Source organism: Oreochromis aureus, linkage group 3 (assembly GCF_013358895.1).
Source record: "Oreochromis aureus strain Israel breed Guangdong linkage group 3, ZZ_aureus, whole genome shotgun sequence".
Classification (NCBI taxonomy): domain Eukaryota; kingdom Metazoa; phylum Chordata; class Actinopteri; order Cichliformes; family Cichlidae; genus Oreochromis; species Oreochromis aureus.
In genome coordinates this window covers 88,786,784-88,813,341 of record NC_052944.1, presented here as the reverse complement: position 1 = coordinate 88,813,341, position 26,558 = coordinate 88,786,784, and the positions used below count along the sequence as shown (strand labels likewise).

Below are 26,558 nucleotides of genomic sequence, written 5' to 3'. Positions count from 1 at the left end.
TGTGTAACTGACATCACCAGCAGGACGCTTGCATTAGAGCCTTTATTATGTGTTTTGTTTTGGTTTCTGGTAATCAGAATCAGAGAAACTTTATTAAACCCTGATGGAATTTGAGTAAAAAAACCAAAAATAAATAAAGTGGGCCATGAGTCATGCTCGAAACAGCGATATGCATGCAACATGTGATATATGTGTACATGCTCATCCAACTGAGCTAAACCTGCGCCCGAACTTGTTTAATCACCAACATTGGAGAAGGCATAGAGTGGGGACAACCTAAGTAGCCTATAATATATAAAACAGGAAAAGACCGCCGTGCATTTATTTCAACAAAGTAACTGTAATCTGATTACCACCTATGTAAACGTTAACTGTAACGGAATACAGTTTCTCATATTGTGTATTTTAAATATGTCAGTACATGTATTCCATTACTCCCCAACACTGACTACATCTCTGCATGTTGGAACGTTTTTAGTTGATCATTTAAAGCTATTTCTGCTCCTAGTGGTCCATTTTTGCAGCTGGGACCTAACCCAAATGTTTCCTTAGGAGTGTTTTGGGAGAATGTGTTCATCCATTCAGGACAGAAAAGGACACTTGGATAATCTGTGCTGAGGAGCTTTAAACTGTTCTTGATACATCGAGAGCTCCTTCAGACACAGCAGCCTTTTCACTCTATTTAAATATGTAAAGATTAAAATGTTGTCATTTCTTTGTAAAATGTTCCCTAAAGATAATGTTACTTGTAATCTATTATTTCAACACTAAATCAAACCCAAACATTCCTTTGATTTCTGTTGTTGTGTCTTCACAGTTTCCCAGCATGCTCTGGCTGTGGTGGTGGAGGTATATGAGGGGGAGACTTCTGTCCTCTTGCACTATGTTTACAAAGGTTCGATACCTGAGGACAATCCCACAGTGATGTGGACTCGCAGTGACCTCAATCCCAAATCTGTCCACCTACAAGGAAAAGGAGGAGACGATCTTAAAGGGCAAAACCAGCGCTACAGTGGGCGCACATCAATGAGTCGTTATGCATTAAACACAAAAGACTTCAGCCTCACTCTGAGGAAACCCAAACTGACTGACAGCGGTATTTACACCTGCTCCATCAGTGCTGGAGGAGGAGAACAGAGACTGAGTGACATCCAGCTGCAGGTCAAAGGTCAAACCTGCTGCATGAAAGAGTAAAAGTCAGTACAGTAGATGAAGCTCAAATAGTCTCAAAAGCAACAAGAAAGCCAAGTTTTTCTGAATAGTTCTGAAAGTCTTGATTAACCTAACAGAAAGATTTCCAATGGACTGAACCTTAAAATGAAACAACAAACATGAGCAGGAAAGTAAACTAAAATAAGATCTTACTGATACAGCCTCTGTGGTATATGGCATTGCATTCTTTTAGGTGTGCAGAGTTGTCTTCTCTTCTCAGGGAGACAAATGTCAGTAGACTTTTTTGGTTTCTTGTCCTTTCAGATCATCAGGTGGAGGTGAAGGTGGAGGAAGGCTCAGAGTCTGTCACCCTGCACTGCAAAACAACACCTGACCTGCCTGAGAACACCAGAGTGGAGTGGACTCGCTCTGACCATGAACTCTTGATAGTTCAGGAGTATTCAAACAAAGGTGGCAAACTTATGAAACAGGACAAGTTTTACAGAGACCGAACAGAAATGAATGAAGACCTGCTGAAAACTTCAGCCTGACCCTGAAACAGCCCACAGAGAGAGACACAGGAGGATACATCTGCACCATCTACAGGGACAAAGACATCCTGAGACAGAAAGTAGTGCTGCACTATGTCAGAGGTCAGAGCTGGTGGACAGTGGCTCAGATTAACTTCAGAATTCAAAGGTCATAATTTATTTATGCATTTATTTTTTGTTTCTCCACAGAAAAACTTCCACTTTGGGCCACAGCTGTCGTAGTTCTTCTTGTTCTTGTGTTTTTTGGGGGTCTCATATATAGATTTCGACACTATTTCATGTCAGGTGAGTCTCTTGTATGGAACGCCAGGACTGCCATAATGAATTAAATACACCATTAAATAATTAATTAAATGTGGCAACAATTAATTAAAATTGGAATTAATTAGTTAAATAAATAGTTATGACACATGTAATTAAATTATTGACACATTTAATTAAATATTTAATGATATATTTATTTCATTTTGGCAGTCCTGGCTCTCATCATGAATTAATTTTATCTGTCAGACTCACCCATCAAACTCAGGGGGCTTGTGACCTGCTGATAAAAGATGAACGACAGTCAGAAATATACTGAAACTCTAACAAAGGCAGAGGTTAAGAGTAATTCAGGCTTTTCCTTGCATGTTATGTAGCTGATACCTGCTGTCTTGTGTGGTCTCCTGGTTGTCTGGGCTGTTGTCAGCTGCATGAGTGTTACTGCCTGCTACACAGATTTCCTCAGACGGACGTGATCTGACATTACATCTGTTAGTCTGACGTCTGTCCACAGTCGAAGACTCTATGACTGAAGCAAAAATGTCTTTAAACGCCGCCAGAGAGCGTTTGACAGTCTGAGGAGTGATCAGTGACTTTGCTGTCAAAGGAGGCACTGGAGCTCCTCCTAGAGGTTTTAATGAAACTGCCGTGTTGCCATTTTTGGGAAGAGCGAGTCTGGGAGATTTGCTCTGTTTAGACTGTTTCTTCCTTTCTTTTTTAGGTTCAGGCCTCTTGGGATGAAGCTGCTGAGGCTTTGAGGACATGTTCTCCAAATCTTCAGCTACGTTGTTGACATGCCACCATCCGCCCAGGGCTCTCCTTCTCCATTTTGCTGAATCTGCTTCCGTGAGCCGCTCCTTAAGTCGACTTTGCGACACGGGCACTTTTGGTGTGACTGATAGTTTTCCAATAGGATCGTGCTGATATCAGTCTGACTCTGGAAAACCCCACACAGGGAAACATTGGGAGAGACACATGTTACGTCTGGAGAAAGGGAGACATGATCAGATCGAAAACAGTGATGTTAAAAGTAACAGTTTCTCAGGTGCCATTGTCTAGATATTGAACTTTGGTTTTATTATATTAATTTCCTCTTTATGATAGAATGAACTTTAATGTCCTCTTGTTTAACCTTCACCCAGGAGTACCCGAAGCTAGCGTGCAGCTAGCAGGCTGCACTCTGCTGGGACAGGACAAAGGACAAAGGCATTATGTTGTTGTTTTCTGAATCTTTGGTTTTTATTTAGCCTTTTCTCTATTTTGTTCAATGAGTCTTAGCTGCACACTGCCTTTGAAACACATGTTCAACAAGAAGCCACAGAAACCTTTATCACATTAAAGTCTCATTGTTTCTGTACAGATTTTCATGTATTCTCATGTGTTTGGCTCCCAGAGTGTCGATTCCTCCTTCTGTCTCATCTTCCTCTGTTCTCTGTTACCTGGTCTTTCAGAGTACTGTTAGGGTGATATTCTGCCAAGTGTGAAGTTGATGAGCTTCACAGTTACAACAGGTTAACATTTCTGAATAACATGATGAAAGTACAAGCATGAACATTTTAAACATGTTTTTTATATTTATTTATATTTCAACAATATGTTTTAATGTTTTAATCCAGCAGTTTAAGGTCGGGCTCAGACTAAAGTCTGTGCTAAGACGACACCATTGCAAAATGTTAGTTTTGTTTTTCAGAGGTGGTCTTTCTGCATCATTACCCTGTTGCATAATCTGAGTGAGCTAAAGTGCATGAACTGATAGCTTCATATTCTCCTTCAGGATTATCAGATAGGGAGCAGAATTCATGTTCATCAAGTGAGACAAATTGTCCAGAAGCAGCAAAGCAGCCCAGACCATCACACTACAACCGCCATGTTTGACTGTTGGTATGATGTTCTTCTTATGAAATGCTGTTATTTTCAGTGCAGATGTAAGGGGACTAAGACTTTCCAGAAAGATGAGCCTTTTGTCTCGCCAGTGCACAATTATTTTCCCAGAAGACTTGGGGATCATTGAGATCATTTTGGCAAATGTGAGATGAGCCTTCGTGATCCTTTTGGTCAGCAGCAGTTCTCGTCTTGGGATTCTCCCGGTGTTTGAGGATGGAAGCAGGGTTCCTACAACTTCAGCAAAGTTAGATTTAAGACTTTTTTTGTCACTCAATATTTAACAATAACAAAAAAAACTTAAATTAAGAGTTAAATTGATTAAGAGTTATAGACTAAACAGGGGTTAGAGGTCAACATGTTGAAATTTGCGTGTGATCAGTGATGAGGGGTTTCTGTATTACCCCTGACATGCTATTTATTTTACAGTCAGCAGACTTCAAGTCTGAAAGACTTTCTTCAAAACATACAACATGCCTCATACACACTTACACTGCTGCTTTTATCCATGATGATTCTGGCTCACAGACAGGAAAAGAGAAAATCATGTCTTTGAATGTGTGAGACATTTTAATAACAATTAGTCTTATTCTGAATTTTTATGGATCTGATCTGAAGTCTGAGGTGTTTCTTTGGATGATGTTAAAGACGGAGTACTGTCTCCTCGGTAACCTGGACCTCTGAAGGTTTGATAGTTTTTTTCTTACTAACATTAAAAAATGAAGAAACCCGAAGGTTTAATTTAGCGATTCAGAGTCAGTATTTTGAAATCTTAAAATGTAAATTATGAACCTGCAAATCACCAAAATCGGTTCACTTCTATTACATCATCTCTGGTCAGGTCCTGTCAGGTTACAGCTAAAAATCTAATACAAGACCTGGTCTGAATCAAAATCAGTACCTTCCTCCTGATTTATGTGCTTATTTATGTATATATGTATGTATTTATGTATTCTAGTCTTTCCCCCTGTCCTCTGCCCTTCTGCCCTCTCCTCCAGGCTGTCCTCAGGCCTGTAAGATGCTGCTGTCATGTTGTCGGTCAGGTTCTTTCTGAAAGAAGCAAACATGAAGATCAGAACTAAACACACAGACAACACACTGGTGAAACTGGAGCTAAAGAAAGACCAAGAATTCAAAATAATGAAACATTGAAAACTCACAGCAAACAGAACTTGGAGTAATCCAGTAAGACTGGAACTCTACATGCTGAGATAGCAAACAAATCAAGAACTAAAACACAGATCACAAAGTAGAAATCAACATTATCAATAAAGACAGAAATCAGAGATTCAACTATATCACGAGGCTTCAGATGCACTTTTAGAATATTGTTGAAGAAAAAAATGCTTACAATTATTTGAAGTATTACTATACTTGTGCCGTTTTCTTCATCCTGCAAAGCTGTTCATGTTCAACATGACTGATGAACAGATCCACACAGTCATTCAGTTTGTTTGGAGGAAGCAGCTCATCTGAGGTCATGTGATTATCAGCAGGTTTCAGTGGAGCTGATTTAACTCTTTGGTCCAACAGAGCAGCTCAGACAGAACTGTAGAGATGAGCTGTGTTGATCCTGAGGACTTAGTGATGTGTAGAAATAATGAAACCTTGATGTGTGACAGTTTCTGAGGCTCCAGGTTGAAGATGTGTTTTAAATCCGGTGCTTTGTTGAGTCATATTGTCCTACAAAGAAACCGATCCTGACAGAAGACAGGATCTGTGATCAGAACTCCTTGAACTCTCTAATGTTTCATTTTAGGTCCACAAACACTTTCAGCAGTAAGTAGATCCACACTGAGAGGAGACATGACTGTGAAGCAGCACCATCAGACTCTGATCGTCTCCAACATCTTTAAAAACTGCTTTGACTTTTTAGATCTCTGTCCTGTTACCTCCTGCTGTGGTCTGCTTCTCTCCTTCAGCTTTCTCTATAACTCTGCTGCAAACTGCTGCTGCTGCCATCTGTTTAACTCACGGTGTGTTTGTTGTCCTCTCAGTCTGTCAGGTGGAGGTGGAGGAGGGGGCGGAGTCTGTCCAGATGCCCTTCAAAACCACAGAAAACCTGCCTGAAGATGTTAGAGTGAAGTGGAGGGACAGATACAACAGGAAGCTTCACGTGTATCAGAACGGCTGGAGGCCTGAAGAACAGCACCAGGTTTACAGAGACCGAACGAAGATGGATGAAGACCTGCTGAAAACTGGAGACCTCAGTCTGACCCTGAAACAGCCCACAGTGAGTGACAGTAAGATACAACTGTGTAGTTGACAGCAGGAATATCTACAGATACAAAACGGTGCTGCTTAAAGTCAAAGGTTTGTTTATTTGTTTGTTTCTATCTGACTGTCTTGTGATTTGAGTTTGACTTGTTGGAATGATTATGTTGGATTATGTTTCAACAGCAAGCAAACTAAATCTAGTTTCAACCAGTCTGGGCATCAACAAGTGGGAAAATGAGATTTATGAAACTGACTTAGTAGCCTTGATACTGTTTTATTGGTGATACTTTAACGCAACGTTTCCATAAATTTAATTTGCCACTACTCTCACTTCTAAACTCATCATCATACACAGACACTAATAACTGGAGCTCCAGGTACCACAATTTACATTAGCAACAGCTTAATCTTTAAGTACCTTCTATCCATTTCTTCCTCTTAACCGGGCAGCAGCCTAAGCAAAGAAGCCCAGTCCTCCTCTCCTCCCCAGCCACCTCTTCCAGCTTGACTGGGGAGCACCAAGACGTTCCCCGGGCCTCCTTCCAGTGGATATATGCCCAAAACACCTCACCCAGGTTAAAGCTCATTTCCACCACTCGTATCTGCAGTCTTGTTCTTTCAGTCACTACCAAAGCTCACGACCACAGGTGAGTGTAGGGACATAAACTGACCGGTTATTTGAGAGCTTCACTTACATTCAGCCACATTCCAGTGTGAGTCAGTGATGCTCTTTGATTCTGACAGTCTGGAACAATGAGGTTGTACATTTTCTTCTCACATGTAATTCTGATGTGAATAAAATATCACTTCAGTGATTCAGTTTTTAGAGGTGCTTTGACTAGAAATGAAACTTCATTGTCTGACTGTCTTGTGTCTCCTCTGCAGGGAGAGTTCAGGTCCAGGATCAAACAGGGGACATCAGGAACAGAAGCAGCTCCATTGATCCGACTCCTCTGATGGCTGATCAATCAGTTTGATCTGTGTGTTCTTTGATTATTGATCAGTGATGTCAGAGTGGAGTCAGTGTGATGTTGTTGTTGTGTGTTTGAGACTTTTAGTGTCCATGAAGGTCTCTGCTGCCGTAGATCCTCTGAACTGTGACAGAGGTCTCACTCTGGAGGAAACTCTCAGCACTTTCCAGCAGCTCCTCCATCATGGAGGACGTTCCCTCACTGTAACAGGTGGAGGAGAGAGGAGAGGAAGCACAGGTGGATCCTCTGAGGAAGAGGAGCGTTCGTACAAACCACATGATCACATGACCAGAATGGTATAGCTACAAAGTCAGATTCCTCACATCATGTTCACCAGGGAGGACAAAGGATAACTGTTTGCTGAGCTGAGCACTATATGCAGTCCGCTGTGGTGGCAGATTTCTTTTCTCATGTATTAATCACATATTTAATTATATCACATTAGTTATAGTTATATCACTTTCTCACTTTACTATAGTAAGAGCACTCCTGTTACTAGTTTACATGCATGTGTAATGTTAACACAGTGAGGCCGTTGTAATGGGAGACATTATACAGATAGTGAGACTCCTGCTTATCAGGGATGTAAATCCTTAGGTGAAGGCTTAGCAGAAAACAAGGTCATAATTCTCTCTGTAAGGGAGAAGGTATAGCCCCCCGTGAGAGGGGCCAACATGTGAGAGTTTGAGGAATGTTCTTTGTCTGTGTCTCTGTATATAAGATGTAAGGGCGGTGGCCACAATTCAGAGATGATCCTGGTGTTTCACTGGGATACTCTCTCCACATTGCAATGTGTTCATTAAACCCACTTCAAATCAAGCTCACTGGGTGTGTTGCAGGTTATTGTTAAAATTTCCACAACACCGCCTTTGTTTTTGCGTCTTCGTTTACTTTGAAATAGTTCCACACGGCTCACTTGTTTCGCCTCGCCTTCTCCCAGCTCCGGCCTGGGGGTGGGCACTCGGCGCCTGTGATTAACCCCTTACATGCCTCTCAAACAGACAGGTCTCAGACCGTGGTTTCGGTCCCCAGTGTCGGTGGACTTGAGTACGAGTACTTTAGAAAATGTGGTATCGAGGCCGATACCAGATACCGGTATCGATATCGGTGCATCCCTAGTGGTGACGTCAACAAAAAACACATTTCCTGTTTGCATACATTTTTTACAAATAAGATATTATGGGAGAAGGAGGGAGGAGTGTGCATAACACAGGATGAATGGACTCAAATATGGAAAGAACAATGGAAATGCACTACCTCACAAAGATGGAGGGAATTTGGATGGAAAATTTTGATTAGGTTCTTTATCACCTCTTACCAAAAGATTTATTATGATGGGAATCCCCCGTATGCTGGAGAAAATATGGACACAGATGACTACACCTCTGATATTTGCAGGCAGAATTTTAAACCTTGGATGAAATGGGGTCAATGCAGTTCTTAAGCATGCATGCAAATGTTCATTAGTCAGCTGTGAGCGAGTCTTTCCCATTCATCTTTAAATGCCAGATTTTCACTTCAGGAAGCACACAGCCCCACTCCACTGTTGGCCAACGCCCTCAACGACTTTTACTGCCGGTTTGATGAGACATCAAGCAGCTTTCACAACTCAATAGAGAATTCCCCAACAATAGAGACACTTTGGTCACTCATGGTAACGGTAAATGGACTAATTCTTATATAGTACTTTTCTACTCTCCCGGAGTACTCAAAGCACTCTATACAACATACAAACTCCTCGTGTGTCATAGTGGTCTGATCAGACAATATATTTACCCTTCTGTGCCATTTCATGTTTAGGTCAGTTATGTTTGTTTAGGTCAGTTATATTTCTTTGTGCAGTCATTTGGTTTGTTAAGTTTGCAGTTCTTTGCCTGAGTTCAGTTTTGTTTCTTTGACATTTTTATGAGCTTAACATTAATTACTTTTATAAATATAATATTTGGGTTAAATGAATGAAAACTCTGTTTTTCTAATAATTCTTGTGACTCCTTCTGCTTTTTCAACTTGGTTCATCACACAGCCCTAAATATTTGTTTAATGTCCTGGTCAAATATTACTCCAAGGTGTTACTGGAAGCCAAGGTAATGCCATCCAGAGCAAGTATCTGGTTAGATACCATATTTCTAGGTATTTTAGGGCCAAGTATAATCAGCAGCATAAAGTTAGTTGTCACCCAGGTCTTTATATCAAGCTCTGCTGTGTTCAAGCTATTAATTACTGCGCGCAGGAGAGCCAAAACACACATCAAACATTAAAGTTCAGTTATGCCAGCTTTAACCTTGGGATGCCTCAGCTTCTCTTTTATATCCCCCACACTCAACTCTCTGCATCAGGAAGCTCCTGCCACTGGTCACCCTGGGAGTTTCGTCCTTCTACACCCTAACAGTTAGCAGATAACGTAGTGAAGCATCGCCAAGCAGTTTTTACAAGGTCATGCTGACACAACATTTGACTCTGACTTTAAACACTGGTCACTTCAGGTGTTGCTCTGATATACAGGAAATGACATCACGGCTCAAACTCTTTGTCAGTAAACCATTTCTTTATTTAACATATAAAATTTTGGTTTAATTGTTGCAGGATTTCATTACACAAACAAGCTGAAAAAAACCTGCAGAACACATGGATCAATGCATTCAATAAAAATATAACAGGAAACAGATTTCTTAATCAAACTGCTGGAACAAAGCGAACCACTCAACACAAACACTACAGTAGAACAGTTTAGAAAGCTTAAAATGTAACAAGAGGCACATTTTCATTCATAGGTGCCTCATCAGATCTTTACAGAAGACTCCACCTGAACTCTGTGGAGCCTGATCTCAAGGGTTTAAGTCAGACCCTGAAACCAGAAGAGGACCTTTCTGTCTCTGCAGATTCACTGTGATCCAGAGATGGCAATGATTTCAGTCCTGCATCACGCTGATGTTTGCACAGAGAAGATAACTTAGTAAATGTTTTTGAACATCGGTAACAGTAAACTTCATAATCATTATGCAAATATTTACTCTGCGAATGGTACTCATGGCCATTGACCAGTGGTTGTTGATCAATGCTCATAAGAATTTGCATATTAATGATGAAGAAATTGACCTCACAGCCCATTGTTCATTCATTGGGCCGGTTTCAGTCGTTATGCAAATGTACTTTTTACAAGATTAACGTAAAAGTAGGAATCAAGACGTAACAGTTTATTTGTAACATGGAATCGTTTCTGAGTGGAGTATGAACTGAGATTACTCAAACTCTTTCACAGATGAAGTTCTCTTTCATGTGTCTGCGTTCATGCTTAGTATGATCACATGATTGTGAAAAGGTTTTGTCACAGTGTCTGCACTTGTATGGTTTCTCTCATGTGTGGACTCGCTTATGCTTTTCAAGCTGACGTGCACTGATGAAGGATGACCCACACTGATCGCAGACATGCTTTTTAACGCCACTGTGAAGGAGTTCATATTGTTTGAAGTCCTTTGAAGTGGTGAAGCCTCTCCCGCATTCTTTACAGTAGTTCATTTTGTCTCCAGTGTGTCTACGTTGATGTATTTTCAGAGTCCTTCAATGACTTAAAGTCTTTCCACAAAGGTCACAACAAAAGTCTTTCCCACAGCGATGACAGGGTTGAGAACTTGATCCATCTGTGTCGCTCTGCTTCTAAACAAAAACACAAAGACAGTGTAAGTCAGTCCTTCAACATTTTTATCCTGAACGTCACCTGAAATAAAGAGCATCTCTGCCAAAGTCCAATTACATTTTACTGTTTACATTATCACACTCAGCTCAATTTAATGTGCTATAAAAACAATAAGAGTAAAAACATTAAAGTAATACTAGTTTAATGCTACAATAACAATAACACAATTCTCAAACACTATCCCTAAAAACCTGTGATTAGAGTCTGAATAATCAGTCAGAGCTGCCTTTCCATGCAGTAGAATTGCTAACATGCTAACACACTTTGATGAGCAGAGTTGTTTCAAACAGTCAGGCTGACAAGATAAAAATATAAATACATACCTCACAGTAACTGCACTTGTAGAGTCTTTCTGGTGTGGATCTGTTGGTGTGCTTTCAGGCAACGTGGAGATTTAAAAGTCTTCTCACACAGGTCACATTTATAAGGTCGTTCCTCAGTGTGGGCAAACATGTGATGTCGTAACTCTGCGTTTGTAGTAAACTGTTTACCACACTGATCACAGCTGTACACATCATGTCTGGTGTGAATGCGTAGGTGAATGTTTCGGCTCCCTATCCGGCTGAAAGTTTTTCCACAAATGTCACAGCTGTACGCCTTAATTCCAGAGTGGGTAACTAGATGACTCTGTAAGCTGTGATTGTGAGTAAAAGCTCTGCCACACTGATCACAGCTGTACGCTTTAACTCCACTGTGGATGAGTTGGTGTGTTTTTAAGCTTCCAGACTGCGTAAAAGACTTTCCACAGTCTCCACAGCTGAATGGTCTCTCTCCAGTGTGGATTAGTTGGTGTCTTTTTAAGCTTCCAGAATTGGTAAAAGACTTTCCACAGTCTCCACAGCTGAACGGTCTCTCTCCAGTGTGGATGAGTTGGTGTGTTTTTAAGCTTCCAGAGTGGGCAAAAGACTTTCCACACTCGTCACAGCTGAAAAGTCTCTCTCCAGTGTGGATGAGTTGGTGTCTTTTTAAGTATCCAAACCTGGTAAAAGACTTTCCACAGTCTCCACAGCTGAAAGGTCTCCCTCCGGTGTGGATGACCTGATGCATTTTTAGGGAAGCTTTCACAGTAAAATCTTTCCCAAACTCGTCACGGTTGTATTTTTTTCTTCCACTTCTTTCTTCAACAAAATTGTCGGCCTCCTGAGAGCGCTGACTTCTCGATCGACGTTGGTCCTGCAGTGACAGAGATACAAACAGAGGCAGTGATTTGTGGGACATACATTATTCTAACCGGCCTTCTATTAGTGGTATTGTATATGTGAGCTTTTATTAAATAAGTATTTATACTTATTTTCATACACACATTGCAAATGTGCTCATGAGAGTTGGCATTCAGTCTTCAATGCAAACACGCTTACAGACACAGATAAATATTAGACTTGTTTCTAGGGCAAAGATTAGAGACATTTGGCTGTGCCTGTACGCAGAGACGTGTACGAGGAGAAAAACCAGCAGGAAACACAGAGTGTGAGACGGTGAGGACGGCTTTTAAGTGTTATAGGAGTCAAGTCACTGACGCATATTATGATATCTGCTGAAGTATTGTGAGGCTGGACTTTAATATACAAAAGTTGAGATCTCTGTGAGTGACGCTGCAAAAATCAAAGGATTGACGCTACATATAGATAGATATATCTATATATATATATATATAATTTTATTATAAAATTATATAATTATATTATAAATAAATTCTTTCTCCTAATTATGTCCTGGGTTTTAACTAATTAATAACACCAAAGGAAACATCACAAAAAACACTTAAGGTCATGAAAATTAATTGCGATTCAGTAATTCACTGAGGCATCCACCCTATTTATTGAAAAGTATCGTATCTGTATTGGTATCATATCTAATACCAAAATATGCAGTATCGCACACCACTACCATCAAGCGGTGCGGCTTCGTAGCTGAGCAAAGTCGTACTGAAACATTTGACAGATTTTCGAGCACCGTGTACATAAAATCGTTTCGAAGTCAGTAAACACAACCAGAGTTACATAAAGCACGCGGGATTATAAGGAGCACTGTCGATTTTCAGAAAAATCAAAGGATTGATTTTAAGTGCGCAGTATTTTCCAAAAACACGGTAATAACGACGGCCCGCTAGCATGCGCTACCAAAAATAGTGCTTTGTTGTGTATCTGACGGACGAAAGTCAAACCAGTTCCACACCACTGAAGTTGCATTTCTACAAACCAGTTTTGGTTCATCCGTTTCATTTAACGACCCGCCATGTGCTTATGTAAACATATGCACTGCGCATGCGCGTTTTACCCATATTCTATCCAATATTTCATTTTCCTATCGTTGCCTAAAATTACACCGGTATTACCGTGATCGGTATGATACAGCCCAGCCCTACACGTGTCAGTATTTATGTCTCCAGATTGTTTGTATAGTGAGCCATTAAGACTGTACTCTTGGTACAGTTTTTATTTTTGCTGCTTTTGTCTTACACTGTCAAACAAACACAGATTTGCAGCGTTTGTATGTGTGTGCAAAAGCAAATGTGCCAGGCCTCAAAGACAATGGGTGGTTTGCACAACAAAAGCAGGATGTGAATCGAGCATATGACCTGTACAAATCTCAGCAGGGGTGATTAACACCTCGGGACTTGCACCAGAAAATAAAAAAGTCAGTAATTCTAGTAGGTGTTGGGTTCAAGGGATTTCTGCAAATTTGCGCAGGGTTAGTAAATCTAGTGTTGAAGTTAGCTCGGTGCTTACCTTTAGATGAGCCCACAAACCGAGAGAAACTCCGTGATGAAGCTGGAACTCTTTCCAAACACAGGAAACAGGTCAGGGAGCAGAGACCCACGTGGTTCACGCTGATCTCAGCTACGATCCAGGAGACAAGGGTGTGCAGATCGATGCAGATATCGATCCAAACGTTGGTAGTGGTATATGATATATATTTATACTTGAACTGTTATATTACCATGCGTACACTTTATTCTTTTTATCTTATTTGCCCATATATTTATACTAGAACTGTTATATTACCATGTTTACATTTTTTTTTATTGTCCATATATGTCATTCTTGACCAATGATTGTATCTGACTTGCACTGATGCCATAATTCTTATACTACTGCGGGTTAGTTTTTATATTATTTGCCCATATATTTATATTAGAACTGTTAAATTACTGTGCTTACATTTTATTGTACATGTTGACATATGCACACATTTACTGTTGGTCACTAGATTTTAACCTTGCACTGTTGCACCATTGCATTATTATCCTGACACGCACCTCAAACAGGACTGCATCCCCAGTACATTATACGCTTTGCTACTGTTGACTTAGATTGATTTAGATTTAGATTGATTTAGATTTAGTAATGTTGTTTTGTTGATTGTTGTGTATCATCCTGGTACATTGTAGTGAATGCTGTGTGTGTGGTGTTCTTAAGCTGCTGGAACCTTGAATTTCCCCTTGGGGATTAATAAAGTATCTATCTATCTATCTCTCTATCTATGATCGATACTTTAGTTTGTTTCTCTCCTGGAGGTTCACTATTTACTCGCTGTGGATGAAAAAGCAGCTCTGTCTGTGTGAACACCTCTTCTTATGCGGCAGACGCACTTTGCTCCGCCCCCTTCTTCCTGCCCTGCTGGGATTTGTTACTGTGCCGTCACGTGACTCAGATGCGCTCAGAAGAGCATTTGGACTGCAGAGAGAGAGAAAGAGGAGCAACATGTGGAGATATTTTATGACTGTAAATGAAAATGCTGGAGAACAGCTGGAAGGCTGTCAAGCCACAGGGGACCACAACAAGCTGTAGAGTTCAGCTTATTTTTCACACCTCAGTTAAATGCTTTGACTGAAGTCTCACTGCACACACTCAAACTTAGTGTTTGTGTACACCTTGGTCATTATAACCTGACACTGATCAGTGCTGCTTTCCACACATGGGACAAATTCAAAAAGATGCTGAAACCTTTAGAACATCATAAACTACACATTGTTGTACTCTTTTAGGATGGAACAGCTTTCAGATTTATTTCCTCTTAAAGGATAAAAGATGTTTTTAAGAATTTTGCATTCAAGAGGAGAATGTTTAAATAAGTCATGTAAATGAGAATTTCAAAGTTGGTGGCTGCAGTATATACAAATTGGTGTATCTCAAAAATAAAACTATGAAGACACTCAAAATTAATTTGGAAACTGTTTTATGCAACTTTTTTACATTTACAATTTTCAGGGATGAACCTCTGAAATTACTTTAACTAGAAATTTGTGTAAAAATACCACTATTGCAATTTATGTAGTTACTGATGACTTGATGCATACATATGATTACAATTTGGGATATAATGGTTGTATTGATGTATAGCAACTTAAAATACTCCCAGAAATGGCACTACAACATGTAAAAATATAAAGATAAGCTCAGGCGGACTGGGTTCTTTAGTAGGTCTAAAGGGTTAACCTGCGTCCTCACATCATGAATATGAAGGGTTGTAGTGGGAGAAGGTGGTGTGAAATCCTCATAGCTGTGGAGTGAGGAGGGGGCTCCTGTGGGTGAAGTCTTTGATGGTGGTGATGGCTCTGTGCTGGTGGGAGTGGGGAGGTGGGGGGATGATGGACCAAAGTGTCTCTATTGTTGGGGAAGGTGGAGGTGTCAAGGCTGCTTGATGTCTCATCAAACCAGCAGTAAGAGTCGTTGAGGGTGTTGGCCAACAGCAGGTCGTCAGTGGAGTGGGGCTGTGTGCTTATATCCTTACTCTCATTTCCCTTAGCGTATCTGTAACATGCAACTTCTGTCGGTGCTGTGCTACTGGAAACTGAATTTCCATCACACTATATGTTGTGATGATCTCAGTGCAGTCATGGTGTGTTCTGCAATCCTGCTGAATTGTTTTCCAGTCCCATCGACTGTGTATGAGCGTACAAACAGGCGTGTGGTGGGGATGAATCGGAATGTCTTGAGCCTCAGCATCACATCATCACAGTGGGTGTCAAAGTAATACTCGGGCAATTCGGAGTCTGGCGAGTCTGAGAGGTCCCATGCTTGCATGTCTTCCTCTGAAAAATGAGAACAATAACAAGATGTTATATTTTGTTGCATAGATACTCACACACACCCATCTAACCTACCATTTGGTTTATTTAGTTGTCAGACGGCCTTATGATTTTAGGGTTGCACAGGGTAGAATGCATGCCAGTCTTCGGACAAGTCGCAAAATCATCAAAAACAAGGCGTTTTCTAATACACTCGTACGCAGTGTTGAGCCTTTCCCTCATGATGGTGTCGTCAATCTGGCTTAACAAACGCAGCATAGCTCTCCAGTCGCACCACTGTATAAAAACATGTCCTTAAACCATGTAGTGCGCTCTTCTATGTTATTCTCTAGTCTATGAATGTTATTTGTGACCATCTGTTGTGTTAAAACTAGTAGCCCCTGTCTCCATCTTAGTTCAACATTCCGAAATCCTCATTTTTAAATAAAATGATCTCATCAACCCGTGAAAGAAACCCCAGTAGATGCGTAAAAACTAGATAATTAAAACTAGTGGTTTGATTAAATGAAAACAAGCTGACATTACCCATTCAGAAGAAATTCCCACTTGTGCCGTTTTTAAAATAAAATGCATGCATCGCTGCAAGCTGAGATATTGTCAGAATTATAAAATTAGTGTGATTAAAACACTATTACCAACACTTTTGACTAGATATAACTAAAAAGCATCCCCTCTTTGTTAAGATGCACTGTGAAGCAAAACAGCTCCCAAAACAAAGAATTGCTTTTAAGAACACAAATGCCTGTATAACTGAATGTTGAGATACACCAAAGTGATAAAAATAGTTTAATTAAAAACTCTATGGTTTGTTTAAATTAAAACCCAGTTAAAAACACATAAACTCATATAACCCCTCTGACGCCCTGTGTGTCTCCACACATGAACTCGCATGGCCACGAGCACACCTGAACGCGCACACGCACGAAACCGGTCAAACCTTTTTGGTTGGCCGCCATCTTGGACTAATGCCCCCATTAGTCAAGGCATTAGTCACAGACCTGACTAATGCCCCCTTATTACTACTGTGGGGAAAACACATAAGACTGCAGTGAAGCGATGACCAGATGATTCCCTGGCCAAAGGTATCGTACTTAAATCAGACTACTGATCCTTCACCTTGCAGGGAGGAAGAATACCTCACCTTTGCCCTAGAGGTCTTTGCTTTTGTGAGGACCCAAAGAACTGAACTGATGGGAGATGCACAAGGAAAGGGGTTCAGGTCCACTGTGAGGCAGCCTCACTCTGACAGCTGAACCTCAAATCACTGTCTCTGCTCTCAGCTGATCAAGTTCATTCCCGATTCTCTTCTGTGATTGGCTGAGCTTCAGGCCTTCTCTCAGTGCATGTTTCCATGGACAGTATTTCAATGATGAGGATGTACACATCCATTGATCACTCATCAATGGTCTTAGATCAGTGATTGCTGATCAATGGTCATACAGTGGCATATTAATGATCAAGGAACTGGCCTCGTAGTCCATTGTTCATTCAGTGGGCTGGTTTGAGTGTAGGTCTGTTGTGGTGCATTTGTATGTGTGTGTTCCTTGTTCAGCCGAGAGAAAGTGTCCCTTCACCCGGTTAAGCAAAAATCAACAATCTTTGATCCACGCTGGTGGCCTTGAATGAGGGGAGAGAGAGTCACGATGAACAGTCTTATTATCTAAAGGAGAGTTTTGTCAGGGGGTGCAAGGGGGGGCGCATGAGATGAAGATGGTAGTTGTTTTGGCTCTCTCAATTCCCGTTGTTCTTCTTCAAGATGTTATCCATATTGCAAAGCCATGAGCTTCTCCAAGATCCTATCCATATTGTGTTCAGTAAACACAGTCTGAGTACTCACAGCCCTGCCCATTGTCTATCATGTCGGCCAGCCTTGTGGGATTTTGAACAGCTGTAGCCGCTTTTGTATTTTGATAAGTCAGGTCCAAGCCAGCTCCAATCAGCCAGAACTCTGTTATCATGATTCAGAATTGGTAGATGTCGTTCAATGTCCTCCATCGAGAGTGTCGCCAGACAAACGACGCAACTGACCATCAAGTATCCGGCAGCAAACTTCTCTACAGGACAATCAGGCTCTCCCGAGCCCAGTAGGGTGTCAAGACCAGTTGATCAAATCAATAATTCTTCTTTATGTTTTTAGAGAACAAGTCTGGGAGACTCTCTTAGGGTTAGAGAATAAGCAAGACTATACAAGACATGAGAAGCCAAGAAGAAAAGATAAGAAGAAAAGAGAAAGAGAGGGAGAAAGTGCGACTGCCTCCGTCAAGAGCCAAGAGAGAATGGATGAGTGATGAAGCATTTCTCCCACTCAAAATGCTACGTCCAGATGAACAGAATCAGCCTTAAGGGCACATTTTTGGAAGTTTTCGTATATCTGACCATTTTTTACAAATAAGAGCTGCTTCATCCAAAGTGGGATGGACGCAGTCTCTCCTACCAGATTTAATCCTGAAAGTTTCTCAATTATCTAGAAAGCCCACATTGTTTTTGGACACCACTCAGACAGCCAGCAAGCTACACATATCAACCCTTGTCTTGCTGGGGAGGGAACCAGATAAAACCACAGTTTTTTGAATGTGGACTAGCAGTTTAGCTGCTGGTGCAATGTTTAGGAATCAGCTTAATAAGACCAGGGGAAGAGATTGGAAACACTGGAAATGGTGGACTGGAGCCGTCCTCCTGAATTACTTCATTTTATTCATTCTAGAAACTACTCTGCAGGAGGATTAGAGTAAATCATTTTCATGCTCTATGCAGGCAATGCAGATGCACAGGGCCCTTTTAGCCTCCAGACAAAGTAACAAATCCTCTTCACACATTTGTTCAGCATCTTCAACAGCTCAAAAAGTTGATTTAACTTTCTGTCCTGTTACCTCCTGCTCTGATCTGCTTCTGTCCCTCATCTTTCTCTACAACTCTGAAAACTTGCTGTTGCTGTCTGTACAGCTCATCTTTTGTTTGTTGTCCTCTCAGTCTGCCAGGTGGAGGTGGTTGAGGGGGTGGAGTCTTTGGAGCTGCCCTTCAAAACGACAGGAAACCTGCCTGAAGATGCTGTAGTGGTGTGGACGGACAGTGAAGACAGGAAGGTCCATGTGTATGAGAACGGCTCTGGCCAGCCTGAAGAACAGCACCACGATTACAAGGACCGAACAAAGATGGATGAAGACCTGCTGGGAACTGGAGACCTCAGTCTGACCCTGAAACACCCCACAGAGAGAGACAGTGGAGTGTATAAGTGTATGGTCAACAGCAGCAGTAGCATCCAATACAAAATAATCCGGCTGAAAGTCAAAGGTATCTGTCTGTCTCTGTCTTCATGTTCATATTTCAAGATTCTTTAGTTGTCATGTGCATAGTTATACAAGTACAACACAGTGAAATGTGTCCTGAGAAGCTGCTCGACTGTGCAACAAAACAAGAAAGAGAACATTATATACAGTGAGTGAATTATATATATTATATAAATAAAATAAAACAATCTGTAAATTTACGTTTGAATCTCAGAATGTACATTGCATGAGTGTTAAAGTGTCCTGTGCCGTAGTGAAGCCAGAAGGATTGATTGTTAATTAGATTGTTAATTTATTTCAAACATGTAAACAATATACAGGTACATTTAGAAAAGAAAATCAGAGAGAAAAAAAATACTAGATCAGACATGATTGTCACGGTCCTGGGTCGGTTCGACCCAGCATTTTGTGTTATGTTTTGGTTTAGTGTTGCATTAGTTCCTCTCTGGGGATGCTGTTTTGATTATAATTATATTCTGTTTCTTTAGCTATCCGTTGACGATTATGATGATTATTATTGTTTGAGTTCTGTGTTATATTTGGCCTGCTTTTGCGTCTGCGTCTGTGTCTCTGTCTGTCCATGGGGTTACTGTATCTGCTCATGAGTCTGCTTGTCAAGTTAAGTGTCCTGTCTGGTTCTCCGTGTCTGTTAGTTCCTGTTTTATTTTGAAAGTTCTTGTCTCATGTCAGTGTGTTCAGTTTCACCTCTCCCCTGTCTCGTTAGCCTAATTTCTCCCAGCTGTGTTTCCCTCCTGTTGCTCATCCCCTAATTACTCCCTCTGTGTACTTAAGCCCTGTGTTTTCCTGTGCTCACTGTCGCGTGGTCTGTATTATTCCGTTTCAGTCATCTCTACTCTGTGTAACCCGGTGTTCAGTCTGTGTCTCTCCGTCATCCTTCTTTGTGCATTTAGCTCCTCTTCTCGTGAGTTTCTGGTTTAAGTTTGGTTCTTTAGTTTTCCCAGTTTAGACTTGTTTATGCCCCGCTCTGCTCTACCTGTTTTGTCACTTTTTCTCCACTGTAAATAAACCCTCACTCGCACCCCAGCCAGTACCTGCTTTTTGGATCCTTTTTTCAATACTCCACACGACTGCTCCCCAGCCGTGACAATGATATCAGAATGTGGTAACAATGGGCGTTTATCAATATGCGTACTTGTGCGTACTTGCGTTCTCGTGTACTCGTGATACGTCATCAGTCGGAGACCAAGTACTGTTCCAATTCGAAGTACGCATCACGCCGAGAACGCGAAAAAGTCCCGGATGTGTTCTCGATCCGCCCATTTTATCGAGCATGCATCGGTGTAGACTTGGGACAGCTATATATCCCAGAATGCATTTCGTCCAAAACTCAACAGCGGACTCCCGGCACATCGCCCCCCCCCCCCGCTCACGGTCTTCTCACTACTCAGGTTAAAGAAACCCCAGCAGCTGTCTATAGTATTGAGTGTCCACTAGAATAGAAATAAAAGCGTTCTAACATCTCACCTGCTTGTTTTTATTAAGGTATGTACACGTATGTACATGTACACTATTTTTATTAATAGAGGTTTCACTACTGAGGTTAAAAATGATATATAAGTCACGTAGATCACTTCTAAATGTTAATGTTTGGTTTATTTCAGTGTGTTATTTGTTCCTGAGTAAACCGGTTTGGCTGTGATTAAAGTTAAGCTTCATAACATGTTACTCACAGTTACATTAAGAGGGGACGGCAGTGAAAACTCCGGACCTGTGACATCATCACGCACGCAGGTGTTCCGACTGTACAAATCACGAGTCCGTGCTCGCGTGCCCGAGAATTGAGAAACGGCCAACGAGTCCGTGCTCGCGTTCTCGGTGGTACGCACTCCCGTGCGTTCTCGGCGGTACGTACTCACCGAAGCACGCGTAGTACGCATCGTGCACTTGGGCATTGATAAACGGCCAATAAGTCCTGCGTCAGTCACGTATGGTGGGGGGGCGTGTCCTGATTTACCACACAGATGGCCTAAGGATAGAAGCTGCTCTTGAGTTTCTCTGTTTTTGCGCACATGGTGCAGAACCTTCTGATGTGACAGGTCCTTCAATAGCTGGGCTGCTCTAGTCCAGCACCTACTGGTGTAGATGTCCTGTTGGGAGGGGAGAGCAGCCTTGCAGCAGCGTTCTGCTGTACAGATCACTCTCTGAAGAGCTTGTTGGTCCTTAACATAGCTGTTCCCATACAAGGATGCGATGTTCTGTGTGAGGATGCTCTCCACAGCGCCTATATAGTAGAGGTGGGTTTTTATAATCGATTTATCGATTAAAATCGATTCATTAAAATCCTGAATTTATTTTTTAATATTAATTTATTTTGCCCGAAATGCCAGAATCTCTGGTGAAATCTCACAAAATTTCAACAACCACCAAACAGCTAAGACAGTAAATGAGAGCAGGAACACGGATTCTGCACAAAGACGTAAACGCACAGCGCGACCCGCGGATCAGAATCAGTGAGATGTCGCCTTTTTCACAGTCGGGCTGAAAGCCGACAGCTCGCTGATTCTGATCTGTCGGTGGGTCCGCGCTTTGTGTTCACGCCCTTTATGTGCTGATTCTACAGCTGTTAGTTTGATCTCTCTCCAAACAATATTGACCGAACCAGCAGCAAAAGAAGATCCAAACTACACTTCACATAAACAACAACAACTCTAACTATTACTGTTTTGCTTCCACCACGACGCACAGCTCTCTCTCTCTGTACTCCAACAACAGTTTCCCGTCTAAAAATCTGTTTTCTGCATTATCGCTTGCTTGTTATGCTCAAGTCTGCCGCTGTTTTTTTCCTTTTACATTCTTCCGAAAAGAAAACCTCATTTCTGCTGTTCAATACTGAACCAATTTAAACTTTTTAAAATTATGCAAAAATGCTTAGCTGTGTCTCTAATAAAACCGCTGTAACTTCAGAGGTAATGTTCAGAGGTTGATTATTGGTTTTCTTTCGTTTCTCCTACTGCAGAATATTTTTATAAAATCCAGGCCAGGAAAATCACCTTCATGTTTTTCTGTGTTTTATCTTCAGCTACTTTGACACATAGGCATCTGCTGTGACGTTCACACCTTTGATTAGTGGTGGGCGGATCGATCCAAATATCAATAGTATCGATCCCAAGTCGGGATCGGGATCGGTATCGGATCGATACTAGCCTGGTTAGATCGATTCGTTACTTTGAATTTTGCTTTTGCTACGCTGCGCTTTTCGGCAAAACAGAAACAGCTAGGTCGGCAGACTCGCAGCGCCTGTGACAGCGGAGAGCAGGCACACTTTGCTCCTCCCCCTCTCTCTTCAGTGTTGCGCTGACACTTAAGACACTTTGGGGGTTATTGTTTACATATTAATTATATTTTTACCAATTGTTTTTGTTGTTGAGAATTTTAATAATAATTTCTGTATTATAGTTTGTCAACAGTATTTGTTTTAATTTGTTTACTGGTTTGCCTGCACTTAAGATTTAAGATTTAAAAAACAAAAAACAAAAAAAAACATCGCCAACACGGCAGACCCGATGGCATTTTCGTGCTTTGCAGCATAATTTATTCTTACAATAATCACACGGTTGCTGTAACAGTACATTCTACAGCTGCAGCTCTTCTGCTGGCAGCCGTACACATCATCACCACCAAGACTGCAGCGGCGTCGCGGAACACGTCCTGCCCCATACCCCCATCGCCCGCTTCACCCCACCCCGCGAGCAGGCGAGGGAATCAGCCCGGACCATCGGCGCCCCATGTCCCGGCCAGCGACGGAGAAGTGTCCACTCTGGCGGTCGCCCACACCTCCAGTGGAAGCCCGGGAGCTGGCCTGATGGCCACCCATATGGCAAGCAGAGGCGGCGGAGAAGGAGTGGAAGTTAGCCGGGGCTGAGAGGCAGCAGGGCAGACGGCCGAAGCGGATAGCATGCCGCCCTCGGGCAGGACCCCTGCGCACCTCAGCCACCATCTCCAGCTTGGCAGGTCCCGCTGGTGCGCCAGCCTCCGGCTCACCCCGAGCCGTGCGTTGTCCACTCTTACAGTGATCATCCAGTGTCTGTAACATAAGCCTACATTCAAGGGCTGCAGCCCTCCTGCTGCCAGCTGTACACATCAACACCAAAAACAACAACAGCACAAGAAGCGCACAGGTTTTAAGCCAGCGAGGCATCATTGTAGATGCAGTGAAGGTGAGTCCATCTCACCTGCAGCGGCATCGCAGACCACGAGCTGCCACAATAATAAAACATTTTTATTTAATTATGAATAAATTATTTTTCTTTTATGTGCCGAATTTTAAGTAATTTATAATACAAAAGGAAAAATCTCAAAAAACATTTAAGGTCATGAAAATTAGTTGCGATTTAGCAATTCAATGAGGCATCCACCTTATTTATTGAAAAGTATCGGTATCGGTATTGGTATCGGCGATACTGGCCCGTACTTGGTATCGGATCGATACCAAAATATGCAGTATCGCACACCACTACCTTTGATAAAGTCTTGCGTGTGTCAGCTTCCTTTTTATTGATACAAAAATATGTAAATGTACTGATCTGAATCATAATATTTCTGACTGTCAAAATTTCCCAGATTCAAATCGAATTGATTCAAATTAAAACGAATCGTGGATAGAATAGATTCGGGACCTTGTAAATCAGAATTGAATTGATTCTAGAAATCAGTCACGATACCCAGCCCTACTATATAGAAAGGCCCGAGGATCACTGGAGAGACCCCAAACTTCCTCAGTTGTCAAAGATGATATTTGTGTTTGTGTGTGTGTCTCTGACTGTCTTGTGTCTCCTCTGCAGGGAGAGTTCAGGTCCAGGATCAAACAGGGGACATCAGGAACAGAAGCAACTCCATTGATCCGACTCCTCTGATGGCTGATCGATCAGTTTGATCTGTGTGTTCTTTGATTATTGATCAGTGATGTCAGAGTGGAGTCAGTGTGATGTTGTTGTTGTGTGTTTGAGACTTTTAGTGTCCATGAAGGTCTCTGCTGCCGTAGATCCTCTAAACTGTGACAGAGGTCTCACTCTGGAGGAAACTCTCAGCACTTTCCAGCAGCTCCTCCATCATGGAGGACGTTCCCTCACTGTAACAGGTGGAGGAGAGACGAGAGGAAGCACAGGTGGATCCTCTGAGGAAGAGGAGCGTTGGTACGAACCACATGATCACATGACCAGAATGGTTTAAGTACAAAGTCAGATTAATGGGTTTGCAGGTGTCCTTAAAGTCAGATTCCTCACATCAGGTTCACCAGGGAGGACAAAGGATAACTGTTTGCTGAGCTGAGCACTATATGCAGTCCGCGTTTGTTTTCGCGTCTTCGTTCACTTTGAAATAGTTCCACGCGGCTCACTTGTTTCGCCTGGCCTTCTCCCAGCTCCGAGCTGCAGCCGGGGCCTGGGGGCAGGCACTGGGAAAGACTCGCTCACAGCTGACTAAATGCCAGATTTTCACTTCAGGAAGCACACAGCCCCACTCCACTGTTGGCCAACCCCCTTAACGACTCTTACTGCCGGTTTGATGAGACATCAAGCAGCTTTCACGACTCAATAGAGAATTCCCCAACAATAGAGACACTTTGGTCACTCACGCTAATGGTAAATGGACTAATTCTTATATAGCGCTTTTCTACTCTCCCGGTGTACTCAAAGCGCTCTATACAACACGCCACATTCACCCAGTCACACCCATTCTCACAAGCAATACCTCTATACTGAGTGCTTTCTCACTACACTCACACACATTCATACTCCGATGGATGCATCGGAGAGCAACTTGGCGTTAGTATCTTGCCCAAGGATACTTGGCATGCAGACTGGAGGAGCCTGGGATCAAACCTCCTTCCGATCAGTAGGTGACATGCTCTACCTCCTGAGCTACAGCCACCCCCAGCAACAGCAACCCCATCCCCCCACCTTCCCCACTCCCCCCACAACAGATGCTATGAAAGACTTCACCCACAGGAGCAACCTCCTCACTTCACACCTATGAGGATTTCACACCACCTTCTCCCACTACAACCCTTCATATTCATGAAGCAGATGTGAGGAAGCAGTTTAACCCTTTAGAAATACTAAAGAACCAATTCAATTCAATTATATCTATATAGCGCCAAATCACAAGAAAAGTAGCCTCAAGACGCTTTATATTGTACAGCAGATACAGAGAAAAGCCCAACAATCATATGACCCCCTATGAGCAAGCACTTTGGCGACAGTGAGAAGGAAAAACTCCCTTTTAACAGGAAGAAACCTCCAGCAGAACCAGGCTCAGGGAGGGGCGGGGCCATCTGCTGCGACCGGTTGGGGTGAGAGAAGGAAAACAGGATAAAGACATGCTGTGGAAGAGAGACAGAGATTAATAACAGATATGATTCAATGCAGAGAGGTCTATTAACACATAGTGAGTGAGAAAGGTGACTGGAAAGGAAAAACTCCTCCTGTGTCATAGTGGTCTGATCAGACAATATATTTACCCTTCTGTGCCATTTCATGTTTAGGTCAGTTATGTTTGTTTAGGTCAGTTATATTTCTTTGTGCAGTCATTTGGTTTGTTAAGTTTGCAGTTCTTTGCCTGAGTCCAGTTTTGTTTCTTTGACATTTTTTATGAGCTTAACATTAATTACTTTTGTAAATATAATATTTGGGTTAAATGAATGAAAACTTTGTTTTTCTAATAATTCTTGTGACTCCTTCTGCTTTTTCAACTTGGTTCATCACACAGCCCTAAATATTTGTTTAATGTCCTGGTCAAATATTACTCCAAGGTGTTACTGGAGGCCAAGGTAATGCCATCCAGAGCAAGTATCTGGTTAGATACCATATTTCTAGGTATTTTAGGGCCAAGTATAATCAGCAGCATAAAGTTAGTTGTCACCCAGGTCTTTATATCAAGCTCTGCTGTGTTCAAGCTATTAATTACTGCGCGCAGGAGAGCCAAAACACACATCAAACATTAAAGTGCAGTTATGCCAGCTTTAACCTTGGGATGCCTCAGCTTCTCTTTTATATCCCCCACACTCAACTCTCTGCATCAGGAAGCTCCTGCCACTGGTCACCCTGGGAGTTTCGTCCTTCTACACCCTAACAGTTAGCAGATAACGTAGTGAAGCATCGCCAAGCAGTTTTTACAAGGTCATGCTGACACAACATTTGACTCTGACTTTAAACACTGGTCACTTCAGGTGTTGCTCTGATATACAGAAAATGACATCATGGCTCAAACTCTTTGTCAGTAAACCATTTCTTTATTTAACATATAAAATTTTGGTTTAATTGTTGCAGGATTTCATTACACAAACAAGCTGAAAAAAAAACTGCAGAACACATGGATCAATGCATTCGATAAAAATATAACAGGAAACAGATTTCTTAATCAAACTGCTGGAACAAAGTGAACCACTCAACACAAACACTACAGTAGAACAGTTTAGAAAGCTTAAAATGTAACAAGAGGCACATTTTCATTCAGAGCTGCCTCATCAGATCTTTACAGAAGACTCCACCTGAA

At 41.9% G+C, this 26,558-nt stretch overlaps 1 protein-coding gene across 4 annotated transcripts in view; it reads left to right on the top strand.

Moving 5' to 3' along the window:
- The window catches only part of LOC120438415, a 190,598-nt gene that overhangs the window by 1,419 nt on the left and 162,621 nt on the right, over window positions 1–26,558 (top strand). Inside the window, exons 2-7 of one of the 4 annotated variants that reach the window (XR_005611865.1) lie at window positions 818–1,196; window positions 1,477–1,805; window positions 1,893–1,988; window positions 2,686–2,810; window positions 2,920–2,994; window positions 3,107–3,323. Coding sequence is in view for 1 of the 4 variants with exons in the window: in XM_039608831.1 (XP_039464765.1) it covers window positions 1,982–1,988 (7 nt within the window). In the remaining 3 variants the exon portion in view is untranslated. Of the gene's footprint in view, window positions 1–817; window positions 1,197–1,476; window positions 1,806–1,892; window positions 1,989–2,685; window positions 2,995–3,106; window positions 3,324–5,842; window positions 6,444–26,558 lie in introns of those variants that run through there. The other 3 variants (XR_005611864.1, XR_005611866.1, XM_039608831.1) reach the window with 3 other exon arrangements.